General features: G+C 58.7%; 1 protein-coding gene across 3 annotated transcripts in view; it reads right to left on the bottom strand.

Moving 5' to 3' along the window:
• CARS (cysteinyl-tRNA synthetase) overlaps positions 1–18,793 on the bottom strand; it is a 44,217-nt gene extending 25,424 nt beyond the window's left edge. Inside the window, exons 1-8 of one of the 3 annotated variants that reach the window (XM_029207930.1) lie at positions 11,862–12,462; positions 11,519–11,761; positions 10,393–10,641; positions 6,198–6,289; positions 5,250–5,338; positions 4,686–4,782; positions 4,171–4,269; positions 3,172–3,321 (exon numbers count right to left, since the gene is read on the bottom strand). In XM_029207930.1, coding sequence (XP_029063763.1) covers positions 3,172–3,321; positions 4,171–4,269; positions 4,686–4,782; positions 5,250–5,338; positions 6,198–6,289; positions 10,393–10,641; positions 11,519–11,761; positions 11,862–12,048 — 1,206 coding nt within the window. In that variant the 5' untranslated portion in view covers positions 12,049–12,462. Of the gene's footprint in view, positions 1–3,171; positions 3,322–4,170; positions 4,270–4,685; positions 4,783–5,249; positions 5,339–6,197; positions 6,290–10,392; positions 10,642–11,518; positions 11,762–11,861; positions 12,463–18,724 lie in introns of those variants that run through there. The other 2 variants (XM_029207931.1, XM_029207932.1) reach the window with 2 other exon arrangements.
• Positions 18,794–21,174: the final 2,381 nt, after the last annotated feature.

The raw sequence follows: 21,174 nt of genomic DNA, 5'->3' as shown, positions 1-21,174 counted from the left end.
AATACCTAAACTGGACAAGGACATTCCAAGAAAATCACAGATCAATATCTCTCGTGGGGGCTTCCCTGGTGGCGCAGTGGTTGAGAGTCTGCCTGCCGACGCAGGGGACATGGGTTCGTGCCCCGGTCCGGGAAGACCCCACATGCCGCGGAGCAACTAAGCCCGTGCGCCACAACTACTGAGCCTGTGCTCTAGAGCCCGTGAGCCACAACTACTTTGCCCGTGTGCCACAACTACAAAGCCCACGTGCCTAGAGCCCGTGCTCCGCAACAAGACAAGCCACCGCAATGAGAAGCCTGCGCACCGCGATGAAGAGCAGCCCCCTCTCGCCGCAACTAGAGAAAGCCCACGCACAGCAACGAAGACCAAACGCAGCCATAAATAAATAAATAAATAAATAAATAAATAAATAAATAAAACCCCAGCAGTATCTTGTATGGGACTCGACAAGCAAGGAGCGTTCAAAACATACCTGGTGGGACTTCCCTGACGGTCCAGCGGTAAAGAATCCGCCTTACAATGTAGGGGATGTGGGTTCAATCCCTGGTCAGGGAAGTAAGATCCCACATGCCCCAGGGCAACTAAGCCCGCGAGCCACAACTAGAGAGAGAAAACCCGCATGCCACAGCTAGAGAAGCCCGCGTGTGGCAACGAAAGATCCCGCGTGCTGCAACTAAGACCCGACGCAGCCAAAAATAAAAAAATAAATAAATCTTTAAAAAAGAAAAAAAGAAAACCATACCCGGAGAACGGAAACAAGGTGAGGCTTCCTACCTCTCCAGGCATTGGTGACAGACGCGGTGAGACTCACACAGAGTGGATAACCTGACCTATGGAACAGAACTGAGACACGACACACGACAGAAAGGGGCTGAGGAGAGGGGGGGCCTCCCATATCTGTGTGGGGGAGAGGGGATAGGATCTCTACTCACATGACTTACAAACACTAATTCTGGGGGATCAAAGACTTAAATGTGAACTGTACAACTTTAAAATCCTCAGAAGAAAATACTGGGGAATATATTCATGTTTCAGGGCAAGAAAGATTTCTTAAGACACAAAACTGCCAAGTATAAAAGGGAAAACAGATAAAGTCGAATACATTAAAACTAAGACCCTCTGTTATTAAAAGGAAGTGAAAAGAAGAGCCACAAATTAGGAGAAGGCGCTTGCAACACATTTAAATGAGAAAGGATTAGTGTCTGGGGAAAACCTAAGGATGCTTACAAACCAGTAAGAAGACAAACAGCCCAGTGGAAAACGGGGCAGAAGATGGGCGTGCAGAATTACAGCCAGCAAGTGAACACGTGAAAACATACTCAGTCTCAGGAGAGGTTGGAGAAATGCAAATTCAAACCACAGTAATTACCACTTTACAGTATACGTTCCATTGATAAAAAGGAACGAATCCAGCAACACAAAGTGCTGGTGTATAGGCAAATTAACAGGACACTGGAAGCATGTTAGTAGGAGGATACATTTACATGTAAGACATCTGGTCCATAAGACGTTTGGTCCACACCAAAAAGCCTTTGAAGTGTGGTCCTATCTAAAACCATTTGGCATGGACCAGATATAACCATGGACGTTTTGGATGGGACCAAATTTCAAGGACCTCTTGGCATGGACCAAATGTCCTGCAAAGTCAGGAAAACAGAAAAGCACAGGGGTTGACAAGGATGTGAAGACACTGGAACCCCTGTGCTCCATGGAAAACAGCTGGGCAGTGCCTCAGAATATTAAAAGTTGAGCTGGCGTACAACCTGCTTTTGGGGGTATACCCACAGAAGAATTAAAAGCAGGGACTCGAACAGATACTTGCACACCCATGTTTATAGCACCATGATTCACAAGAGACAACGCAAACGTTCATCGAAGGATGACAGGACACACAAAACGTGGTCCACCCACATCACGGAACAGTACTCAGTCTTAAGAAGAGAGGATGGGGCTTCCTTGGTGGCGCAGTGGTTGAGAGTCCGCCTGCCGATGCAGGGCACATGGGTTCGTGCCCCGGCCTGGGAAGATCCCACATGCCGCGGAGCGGCTGGGCCCGTGAGCCATGGCCGCTGAGCCTGCGCGTCCGGAGCCTGTGCTCCGCAACGGGAGAGGCCACAACAGTGAGAGGCCCGCGTACCGCAAAAAAAAAAAAAAAAAAAAAAAAGAAGAGAGGACGTTCTGACACAGGCTACAGCGTGGCTGAACCTCGAGGACAGTTTGCCGAGTGAAATAAGCCAGTCACAAAAGGACAAACACTGTGTGATCCCACTTGTGTGAGGTCCCTGGAGGAGCCAGATTCATGGGAGCGGAAAGCAGACGGTGGGGCCCGGGCTGGGGGAGGGGAGGGGAGTGAGCGTTCCATGGGGACAGAGCGTCCATTTCGGAAGACGAAAGAACTTCTGGAGATGGACGGTGGTGATGTTTACGCAACCATGTGAACACATGTACTTAAAAATGGTTCAAGTGGTAACTGTATGTTATGCATACTTTACCACAATTTTAACAATAAGGACCTCACTGGAATCGTTGGGAAGAGAATTCCCAGCATCACTGCCGGTAACGCGGAAACGTAACCAGCTTCTCAGGAGAAGAAATAAACGGCTGGGCCCGAGGCGTCCACAGCAGGGAGAGCAGGACCTCGTGTGGCCCGTCTCAGAAGCACGCCCGCGGGAAAGCCCTCGTCCCCAAGATCCCGTGCGCCTGACTCCTCACGAAGCTCAGGACAAGCACACCAAGCATCCTGCCCCGCGAGGCCCCAGAAGAGGGGGGGCCCTGCAGGCGGCCACCCCCTTACACGTCCGCGCCCTCGGCCGCAGCCTCCCTGGCTGCGTCCTTCCCGCGGTTCTGCAAGCGGCCAGCAGGGGGCGCCGGCGCAGAGGAGAAGGGCCGTCGGGACCGGAGGAAGGCCGGGCACCCGGAGCCCGCCCTCAGGGGCAGAAGGCCGCCGCGGGGAAGGCTCAAGCCCAGCGGGTCCCCGCGGCCCCGGAGCTCAGGCCCACCGGCATCTCTCGCTCCGCCTGCCCCAGGTGCTGCCAGTGCCAACGCTGGACAGAGTCCCCGGCGAGTGTGGGAAACACCTTGAGGAGCCCGCTCCGCCCCGAGAGCACCTGCTGTTTCCCTGAAGGCAGTGGGGCAAAGGCGAGGGGCCGGTGGGACCCACCTCAGCCTCACCTGCACGCGGCCGTCCAGCTCCTCCCCCGCCAGGCCGCGCCGCGCCGGCTCCTCCAGCGGCTCCGCCGCCAGCCGCACCGCGCGCTCCAGGCGCTCCAGCATCTGCCTCTTGTCGGGATCCGAGGTCTCGCGTAACTTTGCTGAAAACGGCTGCGAGCGTGAGGAGAGGCCACAGCTGTTATGCCCGCTCAGCAGAGACCCGTGTCCAGAGGTGACTCCACGCACGAGGCCAGTTCTGCCCACTGCCCGTGGCGACCCAGAGGTCTGTGTCTGTGGAGTGTCAGCCCAGAGGGACCCTGGCCTGCGGCCCAGGCTGTCCTGCGCTGCCTCGTCTGAGTGAGCCGGGCGTGGCAGCGTCCTAAGGCTGTGCCCGGGGCCACGCGGGTGTGTCACCTGCCACCACGAAGGCACCACCGCCCAGTGGGCCCCCCTCGTCCGCCTAGAGGATTGCTAAGCCCTAATTTTATTCCTACATTTTTCTTCCAGAGATAAAACATGAAAAGCACAACAGCAATCGTTACTGCAATTACTAAAGATAACAATTTTGGAAAAGAAGAAAATGCCTTTTCCTGACCTCACTGTCCGACACCATCAGTTGTAACACTGTGTATTCAAAACAAAAATATTAAATTGGAATGAACTAATTTCTTCAAATAATTGCAGAAATTTCCAGCACCACCCATTTGAGAAGCTTAGCACAGCTTCTGCGTCCTGGTCACACGCGTGTCATTTGCTCGTGAGCTCCACGTGGAAGATTCACAAGTCGGCGCAGATCGCCGTGACCGGTTCTGAGGTTCTCCCGTAAGCGGCAGCAACGGTCACCCCCCCCCGCCCCGCCCCACCCACGTGCGTCCATCCTGGCGGCTTTCCCCGTGGGCCCGGGGAGCACCGCGACCGAGACGTCATGACCCTACACGTTATGAAGCGCGCCGAGGACAGCCCCTGCGCTTGGGACGGGGATGTGGGAACGTGGGGACCCAGGAGCGGCCGGGGGCCCACCTGCAGGGCAGCGTGCACGTCCTCCAGGAGCTGCACTGCCTGGGGCTGCTTCTCCCGGTACTGCTCAAACAAGTAGTTCTGCCGGGCCCTCTTGATGATCTGGGAGCAGAGGAGGGAAACGGGGGTCAGCTCGGCACCTGCCGGGTCCCTGTGCAGAGTGCCGGGCGGTGCCTGAGCTCACACCCACACACACCGCCCCGCCACAGACGCCGGAACTGTCCGAACATGTTGAGCCAGGCCCGGCCTCCCCGCAGCGCCAGACACTATAGCACGCGCCTTCCCTGGAGCACTGGGTGTTATTAACATTTCCCCAGGTTTCCCAACAGCATCCAAACAGCTGAATACAGGACATCGTCGTCTGCATAAACCATGATACGAGTCCCAGAGGGGATTCAAACAGCACGTGTCGGGCTTAGGGCACTCAGGCCGACGTTACTTTATTAACTCACCCAAAGTCATTGCTTCCCTCGGACCGTCCACTGTATTTAAAATTCAACCTTGAAAACTCCCTTTACCTTATCATCAATGTCTGTGATGTTCATGCAATAAAAGACGTCAAATTTGAAGTAATCTCTCAGCACTCTTCTCAAGATATCGAAGGAGATGTAGGACCTAGAACAATAAAAAGACAAACCTTTCCACACAGCACATCACGCACATCACCTTGGCTCTGCAGTTAAAACACATACAAGGAAAAAGATCCCCCGCATTTCCCCCCAAAGCCGCTACTCTCATGCCCACCCCACTCGTGACTGCGGGGCGGGGGGCACTGCACACTGGCCATGGGTCTGGGTGTCAGGGATCCCAGCACCGGGCACCCCCCACCCCCACCTCCAGAGCCTCGGATGAGGAGGAACTGCCAGGCACACGGAGGAAAGTATCTGGTCAGAGTCCAGGAGAGTAACATCGGGGCTGTGGGCTTTTTCTTTCTGGTTATCTGGTCTCTCTAGTTTTTCTACAGTGAATATGTAGTACTGACGGAATGAAAATTTTTCTTCTTAAAAATAAGAGGAAAGGCTGGGCGTTGAGCTTCCTCTCAGAGCTTGGGTCCCTGTAGCGGCGCCCAGGTGCAGCCCTACCTGGCGTGCCCCATGTGGGAGGCATCGTAGACGGTGGGCCCGCAGCAGTACCACGTCACCCTCCGCCCGTCTTGAGGTACAAACACGTCCTTGGTTGGAAATGAAGGAATGACCGTCACAAAGGATGCAGGAGGCACCGTGCAGGACCACAGCCGCCAGAGACAAATGGTTCATACACATTCCACGAGGACTGCTTAGTTTTACGGGAAAGTCACAGTCATCTGGGATGGGGGCAGGCCCCTTCCTCCCTGGGATCCCACTCGGGGACGCAAGCTGGGGGTAAGGAGACGGACGCTCCTGCTTTTGCTGCTCTTCCGTTCATCAAGCACCTGCTGCGAGCCAGGCCCCGTGCTGAGCGCAGGGACTGCCCTGCCTTTGCCCCCAGGAACGACGTGAGCTGGGGGGTGTCCTTTCACAGATGCCCGGGGGTCCGCAATCCCAGAGGAGCCGGCCTAGAGAGCGAGGCCGCCCGCCGACGGCCCGATGGTCTCAGACCAGTTCAGGGGCCGCTGTCACCAATTAAGTCCACGAGGGGGACCCCGTCTCCCATCTGCTCAGGGTGCTTGCTGATGGCAATCCAATGAGCCATTGGAGTCCTTTTCAAAATCTCTGGAGCCACCGGCCCTGCTGAGCGGCCCCGGCCGATACTGCCCTCGTCCCCACACCTGCTGGGCCCCCGACAGCAACAGGCCCTGCTTGGCTGGCACTGGGACACCAGCTGCCACCACAAGTCCCCTGCAAGAGCACGCTGGCTCCTGGCCTGGCTCAGAGCAGCCACGAGCATCTACACTTGGGCCTGGCCCCGAGCACAGCCAGAGCCAGAGCGCCGACGGGCAGGCCCCTTGAGGCGTGCCAGGTGTGCTTCCGAGGACAGCCCCGCCCCGGCCACACAGAGGACGCTCGCCGACTAGCTAAGAGCTGCCGCCCCTGCCCCCAGGGCCCCCCTACCTTCCTCCGGGTCAGGCTGTTGTACAGGCGGAGTTGGCACGGCTCGGACCCGGCTGGAGGAGACCACGGGGGCTGCGTGCGCCGGCCTCTGCCTGCCAGGGAGAGAGCACAGCTGGGTCACTCGCGGGGCAAGGGGAAAGTGGACCCTGAGAGTGTCACCCGCGTCCAGCGCTCGTGCCCCCTCTCTGCCTGCTCACGTCTGAGTGGAGGCGCATCCCACAGTCCCAACCCCACGGGGCGGGAGAAGGCCCATTACACCCAGCCTCCCCTCCGCCGGCTCCGAGCATGAGGCGCCCGACCCAGCCTGAGGGCGCACGGGAGGCGCGGACCCTGCACACGGGCCAGCCGCACGCCTGGACCGCAACGCAGCTGGCCACCCCCTCAGGAGGACGGGCCCCGTGGAGGCTTCAGAGGACGTGGGCCACCTCCGGGCGCGGAAGCCAGATCAGGATGGAAACGGCTGCGGGCCAGTGGCCGGCTCCCCGCGCAGCTCCTGTCCCCGCCCGGGCGACATGTAGGCTCCCGGACACAGCACTGATGCCTGATGCCGACGCTCGTGGCTCCACGTGGGCCCCGGAGGCCTTTGGGAGCAGCTCCGGGTCCTCCCCACGCTGAGGGCAGGGGCTCAGGGAGCCTCTCCGATCACATTCCCCCGGCAGCCCCACCTCCTCCTCCTCCAGCCCCGCCCCCTGCCCCTGCTGCTCAGGCGCACACGCCTCCCGCTGGGCGAAGGGCAGGCCTTACACAGCCTGCGCCCCAAGAGCCTGGTAAGAGCCTGGCGGGGTGCAGCTCCATCCCTGGGCCGGAAAGAGCCACCAAGCTGAGTCTTCACAGGCCCTGGGCATCTGGTGACCTTCCAGCTACCCACAAGGCGCTGCTCCTGCACCCAGAACCCAGCTGTGCTCCACAGCCCTCTCCCGGTGCCAGCGCGGGCTGCACACCGCCTGCACACCTGAGGGCACAGGTGCCCACTCTCGGCACCACCCCCAACCCCGACCCCTGCCTGTGTCTGCAAAGCGATTCTCCCTCCTCCCGGCACAGAATCCACATCCAGTGTGGCCACCAGGCAACCACCTATTGCTCCCTACTGCGGGTCACGGAGCACTCAGCCCTGGGCCTGGCCACGTGCCACCCAGAGGATGCACATAACTGAACGGTGAAGGGGGTGGGAGGCGGCTGTGTGTGTGTGTGTACATGTGTACAGGCGGGCGGAGAGCGGCAGACGGGGAGGGGGACAGACAGCGCTATCCAGCAGATCCTGACCCCAGGGAGTGCCAGCAAACTCTCAGGTGGCCAAGCCCAAGTCCCCCTGACACTTCGAATGCCTCCTGAGGTCAGGCGTGGTCTAAGGGTTCACTGTAAACGCAGCAAATGATCTGATGACGCTCCACCTGCCCCTTTATGACTCCATCAACCCCTCCCCTTGCTTAGATGCTGCGGCTCCCGACACAAAGACAGAGCTGCCACCTGGGACAACAGGGGATGCCGGCGAGAGCTGCCCACACACTGATGTGAGCCTGACGACCACCGTGCTTGCCCTGAGCCAGGGGCCGGGGTGGGGGGCTCGGGGTCCGTGGGACCGAAGGCTCATCCGAAAGGACGGCAGTGACAGGACACAGCTGAGGGGGCAGCCAGGGAGCCCGGCCAGCGGGACACTGTCCAGGACACCGGGTCACACCTGGGTTTTCTTGCTCCCCAAAGCGTGGCTACAGCCACACAGCCGGTGACAGTTCAAGGAAACCGGCACACACAATCCCCATCTGCCAAAGGGGAAAATCGGGAGGTGTTACCTCGGTTTAACAAGAAGGAAGCTTCACCAGAGTCCCTCCAGGATTCCCTGCCCTGACAACCGGCACTGACAGTACCCTCCCCCACCCCGACACAGACCTCCTGAGGCGTCTGCCCTTCCTCTGGTTTGTCTGAAACACTGTGCATGCCTTTGCTCGCTAGCACCCCCAGTCCTGCCCTGGCTCTGCCCCAGGCACGTGGCTGCTGTGGGGAAACAAACCCCTGACCTTTGACAACATAACCTGCACGTGCCGCTCAGGGACGCCCTGAGAACGAGGCTCTAGGCAGGCAGGGTGCCGAGGGGAGATGGAGGGAGAGGCACCAGCCAGGTCCCCGGTCCCCTGGGCGCAGCGCGCACCTCAGTCTCGGAGGAGGGGCAGCAGAGAGGTTCACATCCCTGAAGACCCCACCCAGCCGCAGACAGACCCACGCTCCGGGGGACTTAACACGCCTTCTTCAGTGAAGGGCAGGCCCTGAAGATCCTTCCCAGGAGGGCGGGTAGGGGGGTGAGGGGGGCCCAGTGGCAGAGGGCGCCCCGGGAGGAGGAGCCGTCTGGACTGAGCCCCGCTCTGGGCGAGGGGCGCTCCAGACACAGAGCACAGTAGGGCTGAAACCCTGAGCACAGTGGACCCTCCCTGCTGGGGCCGCAGAGAGGAGGCGACAAGGTGGGGAGGGGGTGAGAGAAGGAACAGAGAGGTGGGGAAGGGGCTTAGGCAGAACCCTGGTCCACCTCCTGTGTCTGAGTGGCTCCCCGGGGCTGCTGAGGCCCGTGGCCACGGCAAGAGGCACAGGGACCTAGGCTGGGCCAGCGCAGAGGACGGTGACAAGCCAGTTGTGGGCATGTCGGTGCTGAGACGTCCAGCTGGGGGTCTCGAGCAGGAGTGGGACATGGAGGGAAGGCGGGCGGGGCACTGGGGATCGAGGGGCTGGGAGAGGGGGCACTCCCGCCCAGGACAGGCTGGAGAGATGTCTGAGACGGGCCAGCAATGCGGGGAGGCGGACGCTCGGCCACTGGCATCCAGGACGCGGCCTAGGACACCGGCTCTGGGGGTTCTGGGCACCAGCCCACCCACCGTCCCCGGCCACTCAGGGTCTCTGCCAGCCCCCGGGAGGCATTGGTGACGGGGGACTTGGAAATGGAAGGAGGTGAATAGTCCTGTTGGCGCTGTCCAGGTGCCTCTCTCACCGCCCTGGTGAACCTGCAGGCCCCCCAACTGGCAGGGCAGAGACCCGCCTTTCCCTCACGTGTGTCTGCATCACTCTCCCCACAAGTTCCCCCGACGGAACACCAGACAGGCCGTGCCCCCGACCCACCCTGACTTCCACCCCCGAAGGCCGTGCCTTGGGAGGGGGGACCTAGGGGACAAACTGACAACTGAGCCCTGGGAGAGAAGCACCTGCCACCACAGACACCCCTGGGTCACCGCCTAGAGGCACGGGGAGGAGACGGTCTACACAGAAAGGCTCCCACCTATGCCGGGGAAGGGGTGTCTGCTGCAGGATCACCGAGAAAACCAAAACACACCCCACGCTTGGAGAAACGACATCCCACCTCTGCCCCGTTACAGAGGGGGACCCAGCAGAGACCAGGCAGAGGTGCAGGAGCTGGGAAACGGTCCAAATGTCCCAGCCGAAGGGATCTGGAAAAGGCCCCCGCGGGCTGCCCAGCCCAGCAGGGACGACTCAGACGGCACTGGACCCCTCTCGCTGCTCGGGTGCGTGCTCGAAGCCCCCCCGGGGAGGCCGAGCCGCTTGAGGGCACCGGCGATTATGGGAGAAGCACCTCGATTCACCGGAGGAGAGAGACAACCCAGGAACCACGCGCCCCAGAGACTTTCCAGAATCACCCCCGAAATGACGGGGTCCAGACACATCACACCGACAGGTGGGGGCAGAGCTGCAAGACTGGTCTTATCTCAAAGCCCAGAAACACATTCTCTCTGGTGTCCAAAGAGTTCATGTCCATGAATACTTCCTTAAGATCCAATAATTCTAAATCTGGTGGACACACACCCTGCAATCTTAGGGAAAGAATAAAGGAAAAGAAGCCAATCAAATCCGAGCCAGGTCGGGAGTGAGCTGACGGCCAAGGCCGGCCCTGAGAGGGGCACAGGCCTTCCCCCCTCCCAGAGGCTCTGCTACAGCAGCCGCCGGGGTCGTGATCCTTGGGGGCTGACCTCTCGGCGTTTTGTCCTCATCTCCCCTCGGGGGGCGCCAGCAGGCCCCCCAGTCTGCTTGCTTGAGTTCGGGGACAAGCGCCAGCCCCGCGGGCTCCCCCGTGGGCGCCTCGCACCCTCAGGGCCCTGACCTCAGAGGGAGGTCACACTCGTGGGCTCCCCTAGCCCACGAGTGTGAACAGAACTTCGAGGGGAGGTTTTCACGGCCGGGGAGCCGCTCTGCTACTCACTTGCTTGGAGCCCACAGGGCGGGGCTGGGGCGCGGGGGCTGCCCAGGATCGCGGCCACGTGCCTGAACCACCGAGCCACGTGGAAGAGCTGCGCGTCGGCAGGAGGGCCTGAGAGCTGCCTGAACGCGTCCACGTCCGCCTGGGACAGGGAGAAGCCCTGGACATAGCTACGCGTGCTCAGGTGCTCGTTCAGGGCCCGCACCCTGGCTGCCTCGTCACTAATGCTCAGGATGGACCTGTAGTCGGGAGCTGCAAAGACAGAGGCACACGCGTCAGTGGGGCTGGAGGCCTGGGTGAGTCCAGAGAATGGGGTCCCAGGGTCACCCTTCTGGCTGGGAAATGTCCAGAACGGGCGGGTGCCCAGGGCTGAGGGACGGAGTGGGGAGTGACTGCCAGTGGGTTCCCATCTGGGGACGAAAATGTTTTGGAACTAGAAGGAGGGGGGTGGTCGCACAACATCGTGAGTGCTCTAAATGCACGGAACTGTGCGCTTTAAAATGGTTAGTTTCATCACTGGTGATTTTCACCTCAATTAAAGAGAAACACACACGCACACACCCTTTTGTGCACTGGGTGCTGGGAGGGCTGGTGCTGACCAGTCCCTGGGTGGGCGATGGGTGGCGCGTAAGAACTGCAGAGCTCTCCAAACCCGGCACCGGTGAGGCTTCTAGCAGCCAAGGCCCAGCTCCTGGGAGGACCACGGCCCCGCCCCCGGAAATGCCTGCCAGAAGGGGCCAACCGTCCAGCCAGCACCTGGCACAAGCCTGCCCCCCTTCAGGGACCTGAGGCCACTCCTCTGCCTTGCAATCCTCAGGAAGGATGTGGGAGGACAGAAGTCCAGCCCGAGCGAGGACCAGGCAGCAGGCACAGCCGGCAGATGGCACTGACTCCACTGAGCCCCTCCTCCCCCCCCTGCTGCCCCGAGACCCTCACCTCCTCCCTACGTCCCCCATCACTGCTCCAACTACCCTGTGGATGCGTTCATCACTTGCTGGCTGGGGGGGCGCAGCAGGAGATCAGGGGGGAGGGGCGCAGACCAGTCCCTGAAGCTGCAGGAGGGAGCCTGGTCCCCTAGTCCACGAGTGTGAACAGGGCCCAGCGCCTGTTCCCTTCCACACAGACACACCCTGAGCCCCGGAGTCGGCTCCGAGTGGGAGAGCACAAGCCCGGTTTCTCACTCTCCCTGGGAACGGGGCAGGCACCCTGACACCGCAGCCCTTCGCAGCCAGCTGCCTGACACCACGAGATCCCTGGGTCACCGTGCTGGACCCAGAGCGGGACAGCTCCAAGCGGGGAGGAGATATGGGCCGACACCGGCCAGGCCTGGCACAGGAACAGGAACTTCGCCCCGACCAAGCCCACAGGACGCCTGCAAACAGACAGCAGAGCACACGTGTGGGGAAGCAGCTGTGCACACAAGACCCTCCTGCACCGTCTCCACCGCGGGAAACCCTTCCGTCAGGGCCTACCTGGAGCTGCCTTCCTGGGCACGGGGGTGAGACGGAAGGAGCCAACAGAAGGACCAAAGCCGGCAGCATCTCCGGACGTCCTCAGGTACCCCAGGGAGGGGCTGCGACCATCCAGGGCCCAGCCTCCCGGAGGCTGGCTTCTCGGGGACCTTCTGAACCCCGACCTCTTCATCCCCAGGACAGGCATGGGCACCAGGGAAACGTCTTCCCTGGGCTCTCAAGCCCAGGCTTTCCAGGAAGACCGGCATGCTTGCCTGCCCACCACACCGCGGGGGCGCCAGCCCAGGGTGGCCCTGAGGCGCACGGCTAGGAATACCCTTCTGCCTGTTACAGAATACCCTCAGAGCACCCAGCGCCATGCCCTTGGATACTGCAGGCCTCCACCTTTAAACGTACCCGGAACCCAGCCCTCTCACCCCAACTGCCATGGCAGGTCCAGCCCTTCTCTCGCCTGGACCCTGGGATGCAGGCGCCCCTGCTGGTATCCGGGCTTCGCAGGGCACCGTGGCCAGAGTGGCCCACGCTCCTTCTCTAGAGCCCCCGTCCCACCAAGAGTGGTCCTCGCGCCGGCCAGGAGGGCCACCACACCCTTCTGACCTCAGCTCCCGCCCCCGCCCCTCATGCCCCCTGCCCTGCCTGCCTGGAAGCCTCCCCCAGACACAGCCAGCCTCCCTCCCTTCCTCGGGGCTCCACGGGTGTCCCCTTTTCCGTTGGGTCCTCCCGGGCACTGTTCCAAGTGACCCCCCCCCGCCCCCCGGGGCCCCAACCCCTTCCTGCTTTATTTCTCCATAGCGCTTATTTCTAACACACATACTTCCCTGCTTTCTTTCCTTTATTGTCTGCCCCACCCCCCGGGATTTTATCAGATTCATTCACTCAGCATATGCTCAGCCTCTAGAACCAAGCCTGGAACGTTCTGAAGACACTCAGTGAATTTGCTGAATGAATGGATGGGCGGCAGATGTACCTCGAAGTGCAGGCCTGCCCGCGGGAGGCCGGCATCACCTGTCACTCCAGGGCCTCGTAAGCCCTCTCCCGGGAAGCACCCAGTAGCCAGGAACCAGGGTGGGGACCCGGCTGAGTCTAAGAAGGCTTCTAACCCGTGGCGGGCTGAGCTGGAGCCCTGCTGCCCGAGGGCGCACACCTACAGGGGGCGCTGCTTTTGTTCCACACCTGACCTACCAGGAGAAGCAGCTACTTTCCACTCCAGTTCTTGGAAGTGTCAGAGGAAGCAAAGAGAGACACAGAGGCGGCCCCTTCCGCCCAAGGTGCCAGTGGGAACCCACGAGGGCCCTGGAGCAGCGCCAGCCAGCTCGCCTTCCTTCCCGGGAGCAGGTGGCTGGCTCTAAGGACCCAGCCTGAGGGCTCAGATCCCCTCTGAGACAGTGAAGGAAGGCCAGGCGGGTCTGTGCCCCCCACCCCTCTCTGACAGGACAGCTCTCTCCCACCCAGGGAGAAGGAAGGAGCACCTGCCAGGGCGGTCCTGGGCACCGGGAAACCTAACTCTACATAAATTCCTTGGCACGGAGTCTTCCTTCCAGGGAACTTTACTGCACCTGGCACGGTTCCCCGGCAGCCCCGCCAGGCTGTCAGGAGTCGGGAAGCATGCTCCTTTCTCGTGATGGAGAAAGTTCAGTTCACAAAAGCTAAGTCAGAGGACCTGCCAGAGGGTGGACAGAGCCGGGGTGGTGGTGGGGGGGGGGACACATCCCAGAGTGGGCCAGGCCATCCTTCGGCAGCTGGTCACCCGACACCGACCCTCCAAGCTCCCTCTCCCCGTCTCCGAGCATCCCTCTGGTGCAGCCATCTATGCCAGGACACAGGAGGGAGGCGAAGGAAGCAGAGGTGACAGCCCCTCTCTGAGAAGCTGTGTGGTCTCCCAGCTCCCCCTGCCCCTTTACCCCCAGGACAGCACTGGACAGACTTCCCTCACTCCGGAACTACTCCAGGGAACAGAGACCCCCGGGAACTTGCCTGACCTTGACGTTGGCTACCCTGGAGGAGTACGCTCACAGGGCATTTTATTTCCCTCTTTTTCCTTCGCTGCGCACATTTTCTACAATAAGCATATGTTATTTTTACAATGAGAAAAACATGTCAAACATTCTACCAACACGATGGCTTTAAAGCACTAATGAAGCAGTTCAGGGGACAACGGCTCAGCGGGGTCTGCACCCCTCCCTCACCCGGCGGGCTCCTCTCAAGGGTAAATCAGGCTCACACAACACACGCCTGGTAAAGCTGGTGAGCATTAGTGAAATTACACTTGTAAACTGTTTGAAATACTGCCGGGCACACAGCCAGCGCCCAGCAGTTGCCATTACTATTATCTGAATCGCTCCTGTATTACTACTATTGAAATTGCCCTGGAGGAGTTTACCCAGGGATCACACACGCATTTAAAAAGCCCCATCTGGAGCAGGGAGCCCGCAGGGCAGAGGGGGACAGTCATGGGGTCACCGTGGCAGCTGTGGCTAAGCGTAACTTGAGGAAACAAATTTAAAAACTGGTCAGCTTTCAAGTGGCCCTGGGTTTGGGCCAGACTGCGGTCTGGCTATCAGCCCGTGATGCCAAGATGAGAGGAGATGGTTCCCGAGCAGGGCGCCCACTGGCCACGCTGGCCCTCCCCAGGGAGCCCCACGCACGCGCCACACCCACCGCCAGGTCCACCGCAGGTCCATCCAGAAATGCATCGCAGGACACACACCTTCTGACTGTGGGAAGGCCCTAAACGTGGACCGTGGTCTTCACAGTTTAGAAAACGCTTACTGAACTCGCACAAACGCAAGAACCAGCTAAGGAACCGAATTCACACCAAGCCGTCACCTCCCCTGGCCCCTTCCCATCAGCATTCACACCTGCTGGACAACAGCCCGTGGCCTGCTTTCTCCCACCCCCTCCTCTGCTCCAGTCAGGCTCCCACTCAGTGAGGCTCCAGCGCAGTGGCAGCAGGGCCAGCTCCTGGAAGCACCCGTCCCAGGCCCACCTGAGACCTTTGGAATCGGAACCTGGGTGGGGCGGGTGCAGAGCTCAGCTGCCAAGAGCCCCCAGGCGGCTTGCTGAAGCGCAGGCCCCTTCACCGCAGGTCTGCCTTCCTCCTAAGCTCCCAGGCCCAGCGCAGCGGGGGTCTGCACCCCTCCCGCACTTGCTGAAGGCCTCTCGGGTCCACACCTTGCGAGGCCCCCGCGGCACCCGGCCCTGTGGATCAGGTCCTTTCTGCAAAGGCTCCTCCAGCTTCCCTGGCCCGCCTCTGCAGCGGCCCCTCCCCCTGGGTCCCTCTTCAGGCCCACTTTTCTTTCCTGTGGGGCTTCCCAGCCTGCCCAGGTGGCTCTCAGAATGGGGGCTGGAAAAGCCTTCTCGAACGAATGCACCCCCTCCTCACACGAATCTCATAAAGATGCATGCACCTGGTGGCAATGCCACCCACTCCCAGCACCCAGGACCTCCTCCCACAGGCCCTCTCTAGCGCCCCCTTCTGTCCTGAGCACCAGCCCTGGAGGCCCAGCGGTCACTTGTCCACAGGGTGCTCCCAAGCATCATGTTTCGCCCTCCAACTGGGGACAAGTCCGAGAATGGTACAGCCACCTTCCCCACTGGGTCTGAAGCTGGGTGGCTGTTTCTTTCATCCCACGGCAAGCCCAGCACCTGCCCCGGTCCTCCCCAGACTGTCCACTTCTCACACCCACCACCGCCACGGGCCCAGGCCACCGGTTACCACCGTCTTGGGTTCTTCCTGCTCTACCTGCCTTGGTACACGCTGGGGAGGGGGCAGATATCCTGCCAGAATGCAAAGACAAGACCCAAATTCCGCAAATGTGCGCAAGGCCCTTGCAGACCTGGTCCTGTGGCCCATCTCCAGCCCCCCTCCCCCATCTGGCCTCAGGAACTTGCCGGAAAGCAGTGCTGCTGGCCCTCAGGTCTTAGTGCATGAGGTGCTCTCTGCCAGGACTCCCGCTCCCCTTTTTTCTCTAGGATCAGCTTCCAGCCTCTCTCGGGAGGCTCCCTACCCGCCCTGCAGCCAGGCCCTCCCTCAGGAGCAGAGCACAGGGGGCTCCCCAGACCCAGGCTCTCTGTCTTGGGGCTCCGGGGCTGGGCTTGGCCAGTAGGCTAATGCCCACAGCAGCGTCCGGACCCGGCCCTGTCTCTGGCGTGATTCCCTGCACTCCACCCTGCCCACGGGGCAGCTGGCAGAGAAGGACCCGGCCAAGTTTCTGGCAGACTGTGGAGCCTTAGAGGGAAGGGGCCTGGGCCCTGAACCACCTCCGTAGACTCAGGCCACCCGGCAGCACACGCACTGGGAAGTGACCAAGAGAGGAATGGCCCATGCAACCTGGGGAAGCATCGGGCTTCTGGGCTCCGGCCACCCCACCTCGCTGGACGGAAGGCCCAGGAAGGCCGGGACGCTCCTCCAGGCATGCTGCATCTCCACGGCCAGCAGTGTCCGGCAGAGCCGGTGCCTGAAGCACATCTACTGAATAAATAAAGTGACAGATCTATTTAAGGAAATTATTTTGAACCACTCAGGGGCAATTTCCCACAGAAACAGCAGATGTGAATCTTTCACGTGGGATTTTTAGGTCATGAGGAGCATCATGACCTGATGCCCTGAGGACACACAGGTGATCAGATGGCACCACTGCCCGGGGACAGCAGTGTGGACACTGGGAACGGTTTAATCTCCCCCCAAGAGCACTATCTCTCACAACTCTTAAGGTGTAAATACCAGGAGGCCGTGGGTTCAGGGATGAGCAAATGTCTGTAGTCTATAAATATGTACATTTCATTTTTTCTCTGGGAAACACAGGAAAGTGTATCAGCTCCCTCCTCTTGTCCGCCTTGACGCGCTCTGGAATTGGGGTGCTTGCGGTTCATCTGAATAGAGTCATCAAAGGCAGCAAGGCAGGGTAGTCAACATCCCTGCTGCAGTCACACAGGCCCTGGCTAGCTGTGTGACCTTGGACAAATCACTTAACTTCTCTGAACCTCAGGATTCTTGCCTGCACAGGAAGATAAGGGCAGTATCGACCACAAAGCGTTGCTCTGAGGATTACAGGCCCCCTGCAGATGTATTTAGCACAGACTCATGCTAAGAAAAAAAGCTAGCTGTATTATTACGAAGAACCTTTGAATTAAACTGCATAAAAAATTAAACTGCAAATCTGACCTAACACACAGCCACCAAAGTGGCCCGATCTGCAGGGCAAGGCCTCTGACATGCGCTCCATCCACGCCGGGGTCCTCAGGGATGAGACTTGTCTTTCTAAAAACACTGGGCCCTGGAACAGGCTGCACGTTCAAGCTACAAAGGAAAAGCTTTAACCCCAGTGGCAGGGAACCAAATGGACATTCTGAGCCAACTTAAGGAAGATGACCAGAAATGGGAAGAATATTCTAGACGAGGGTCTCCTTAAAAAGTCTGGAAAGATGGTCACTTTCGATAAATCCAACCTTGAGAATGAAAAGCATTCAGAACCCGGAAACCAAGAATATCTAGAACTCTGGTATCAATCTCCAGAAATAGGCCAATTCTTACCAAGGCTCTGAAAACCTCAAGTTCCGAAGCAACTGAAAAAACCAAAACCCCAAAATCGAATACATCAGTTGTGTTCACAAATGAAGAAGGAAGGAAGGAAGGAAGGAAGAGAGAAAAGAAACAAGCTCGGGCTCTCAACCCGGGCACAGCGCCCGTTTCACGCCAAGTGTTCTTCTAAACCCTTAACCTCTACCAGCCCCTTTAATGCCCACTACATCCTCCGAGCGGGGACGTGTTACCCTGCTGCACGTGAGGAAGGGGCAGAGGTGGGCCCCCAGCCCGGCTCGCTCAGAAGACTGGGGTGTCAACCACGCTGCTACGTTACAGGAGTCCGGGTGCACTTCTGAGGGCCGAGGGCCGAGGCTCCAGGTGGGTAGAGATGGTGCTGAAATCCAGGCACACCTGTCGTGTGGAATGCGGGGCGCCCGGAAGGTGGGTACCACAGCAGCCCTGTCATCAGGGGCCTCCCACGTCACTGGGTTACCCAGGTGGTCAGAGCTCCCCGCCTGGAACCCCAGGAGCAAGAGGGATCACAGGGCTCCAGGAAGCCTGCACAGCCTAAACCCCGCAGCCCGGCGAATAAATACTACACACTGAGAGTTCTTCCTGAAGAAAGTCTGCTCCAGACTCGGGAATCCAGGGACAACCTCCGGTCTGTCTGGCACCTACAATCTTGCCCGAGGGAGGGGAGCAAGGGCCCAGCGCTCCCTGGAGTCTGCCTGTGGGCGGCGTGTCTACCGGCTGGCGACACGAGTGACTCTGGTGGGCAGAGCCAGCGCTGCTCACGGAACCTCGGAGGCGGCAATAACGCTGTGACCACGCAGGTCCCAATGGCCACTGTCTGCAGCCGCAGATGAAAGCCTTCGTAAAACCCCAAGCCCTTTCCTGTATGTCCGCGTACCCTGTTTCCTCGGCCTCATTTTCCTAAGTGCCAACTCGGGTGCTGCCCGGGCTGGGCGGAAACGAAAACAACCCTAGGGCTGTGCCTGTCCCCCAAAGTCCAGGGGACAGGAGGAGCGAGGTCCGGCCCAGGGACCGGCGGGGGAAACGCAAGGCCACGTCCTGGAGTCAAGGCGCAATGGAACCTGGAGGACCCAAGGAGGGGACCGGGGCTGGGGACGGGGTGGCCTCGGCAGTTCCGGGTCCGGAGCCGGGTCCCCGCGAGGTTGGAGGAGAGGGGCCTGCCGGGGGGGCCCGGGGGTCGCGCCCCGCCCTCTGCGCGCCCTCAGGCCCGCCCCTCAGGGACCTGGCGCCCCCTCAGATCCCCGGTGGCCCCTCCGCCCCTCGGCCCGGGGTCGCCCCCGCTGGCCCGGCCGCCGCGCGCACTCACCATGCTCCGCGGAGGAACCTGCCATCGTTGGAACGCCGCACTCGCGACCGAGCCGACAGCTTCCCAGAATCTGACGCAACCACCGCCCCGGAAGTCCCGCCTCCCTTCCGGGACACGCCCAGTCGCTAGGCAACCGCCGCGGGCTCGAGACGCCGCAGGCCGGGGCACGCTGGGAGTCGTAGTTCCTACTGCGCTGCGGCCAGTGCCCTCGAGCAGGGGTCCCCAGCTCCCGGGTTGCGGACCGGTAGCGGTCCGCGGCCTGTTAGGAACCGGGCCGCACAGCAGGAGGTGAGAGGCGGGAGGGCGAAGCTTCATCTGCCGCTCCCCATCGCTCGCATTACCGCCTGAACCATCCTCCCACCCACCCACTTCCGTGGAAAAATTGTCTCCCAGGGTCCGGGGAGGGAGGACCAGTTGGAAGGAGGTTTAGAGGAGGGTATTGGGAATGGGTGGGAAGTGCATTCCATGCAGAGGGTACTGTCCTGCAAGTGACACCAACAGAGAGCAAGCCACTGAGAAATTCAGCCTGACCGCAGGGCAGGCTGGAGCAGCCCTGGCGAGAGATGGGGCTTGGGGCAAAGGCTAGGGCTGGCGCTTCTTGAAGCATCTTGTAAGCAAAGTCAAGAATGGCAGAGACCCAGCAGGCTTGACTGGATTTGTGCTGTAGACCTCTCATTCCAGCTGCTGTGTGGCGGTGGAGTGGATTAGGGAAAAAGCCAGGAGGAAAGCAAGACTTGACAGGAAGCCTTTTTGATAGTCTGTAGGAGAAGAGACGGTGCCCTGGACCAGCAGGGTGAGCAGGCAGATCTGGGAGAGCCATGAGGGGCAGCAGATGCCGGGATGGGGGTGGGGCGGGTGAGCGAGGTGAGGGCCAGGGATGACACCCACGTTTCTGTCCTGAGAGAGACTGGTGGTTATGGCATTTCCTTTAATAAGGAACTTGAAGTTGAAGACACTTGGTGCTGGGTGGAAGAAAGCAGCTGTTTTGTGAGCATTTCCAAGGACTGATGATGTTTGGGGTGAGTGAGAAAGGGGGGCAGGGTGGAGCGCACACTCTGTATGGACAGGGTTGTCATTCCCAGAGACAGAGGCCCCGGGGGGAATAACACAAACGAGAAGAGGCTTCTCTGGCGTTTAATCCCCATTCTAGAGTCCCTCAGCCCACAGATCACATCCTCAGCGCCTGTGCCTTCCTCTGTGCAAGATACCATCTGCCAAGGACATCACACTCAAGCTTCTGCACACACAGGGAATGAAAAGAAACACTTAGGATGGAAATTTCATTAGGTAAAGAAAAAGTATAAAAGCAAGTATTGCTAAATTGTACAACTTTTTGGCAAAAGCGTATCTTTGGCATTAAAACTTTAACAGTTTAAGCTACTTTTCTAAAGAATTATGCTAAATGCAAAGAAAAAAATCTCATAACATTACATACTGTGTGATTCTAGTTATTTAACTTTTGAAATGGCAAAAATCATAGAAATAAAGACAAGTGAATACCAGAAGTTAATGCGGGAAGAAGGTGGATGTGGCTACACCTGAAACAAACACAACATTGTTAATCAACTCTACTCCAATATAAAATAAAAAGTTTAAAAAAAAGATGCAACATTAAAAAAAAAAAAGGGCAACATGAGTGGTCCTTGTGATGATGGAAATGTTGGGTATATTCACTGTGTCAGTGTCATTATCCTGGCTTTAATATTGTACCATAATTGTGCAAAATGTTAGCATTTTAGGAAACTGGGTAAAGGGTGAGGAGATCTCTCCATATTATTTCTTACAGCTGCATGTAAATCTATGATTATCTCAAAAAGTTTATAATGATATCCATTCCTTAAAAAAATAGTTTCAGGTACTTAAAAAAGGTCTCTGTGACTGTCACCATGCCCCACCCTGGCTAGTTCTGGTTTAGGAAGCTGGGGCCTAAAGCTGGTCACATTCCAATCTGATCCTCAGATACAAGAGCAGAGGGATAGTCTTAGGTTTTTTGGGTTTTTTTTTTTTTTAATTGAAGTATAGTCGATTTACAACTTTGTGTTAGTTTCAGGTGTACAGAAAAGTGATTCAATTATACATACATATATATATTCTTTTTCAGGTTCTTTTCCATTATAGGTTATTACAGGATACTGAGTATAGCTCCCTGTGCTATAGAGTAGGCCCTTGTTTATCTATTTTATATATAGTGGTGTGTATCTGTTAATCCCATACTCCTACTTGATCCCTCCCCTCTTTCCCCTTTGCCAACCACAAGTTTGTTCTCTGTGTCTGTGGGTCTGTTTCCGTCTTGTAAATAAGTTCATTTCTATTATACTTTAGACAGCACATATAAGCGATATCATATGGTATTTCTCTTTCTCTGTCTTACTTCACTCAGTATGACCATCTCTAGGTCCATCCACGTAGCTGCAAATGGCATTATTTCATTCTTTTTTATGGCTGAGTTA

This window comes from Monodon monoceros, unplaced genomic scaffold (genome assembly GCF_005190385.1).
Source record: "Monodon monoceros isolate NGI ecotype Baffin Bay Population unplaced genomic scaffold, NGI_Narwhal_1 Super_Scaffold_7, whole genome shotgun sequence".
NCBI classification, from domain to species: Eukaryota; Metazoa; Chordata; class Mammalia; order Artiodactyla; family Monodontidae; genus Monodon; species Monodon monoceros.
Note: the sequence above shows the minus strand (reverse complement) of the source record. Positions and strands in the feature narration are given on the sequence as shown.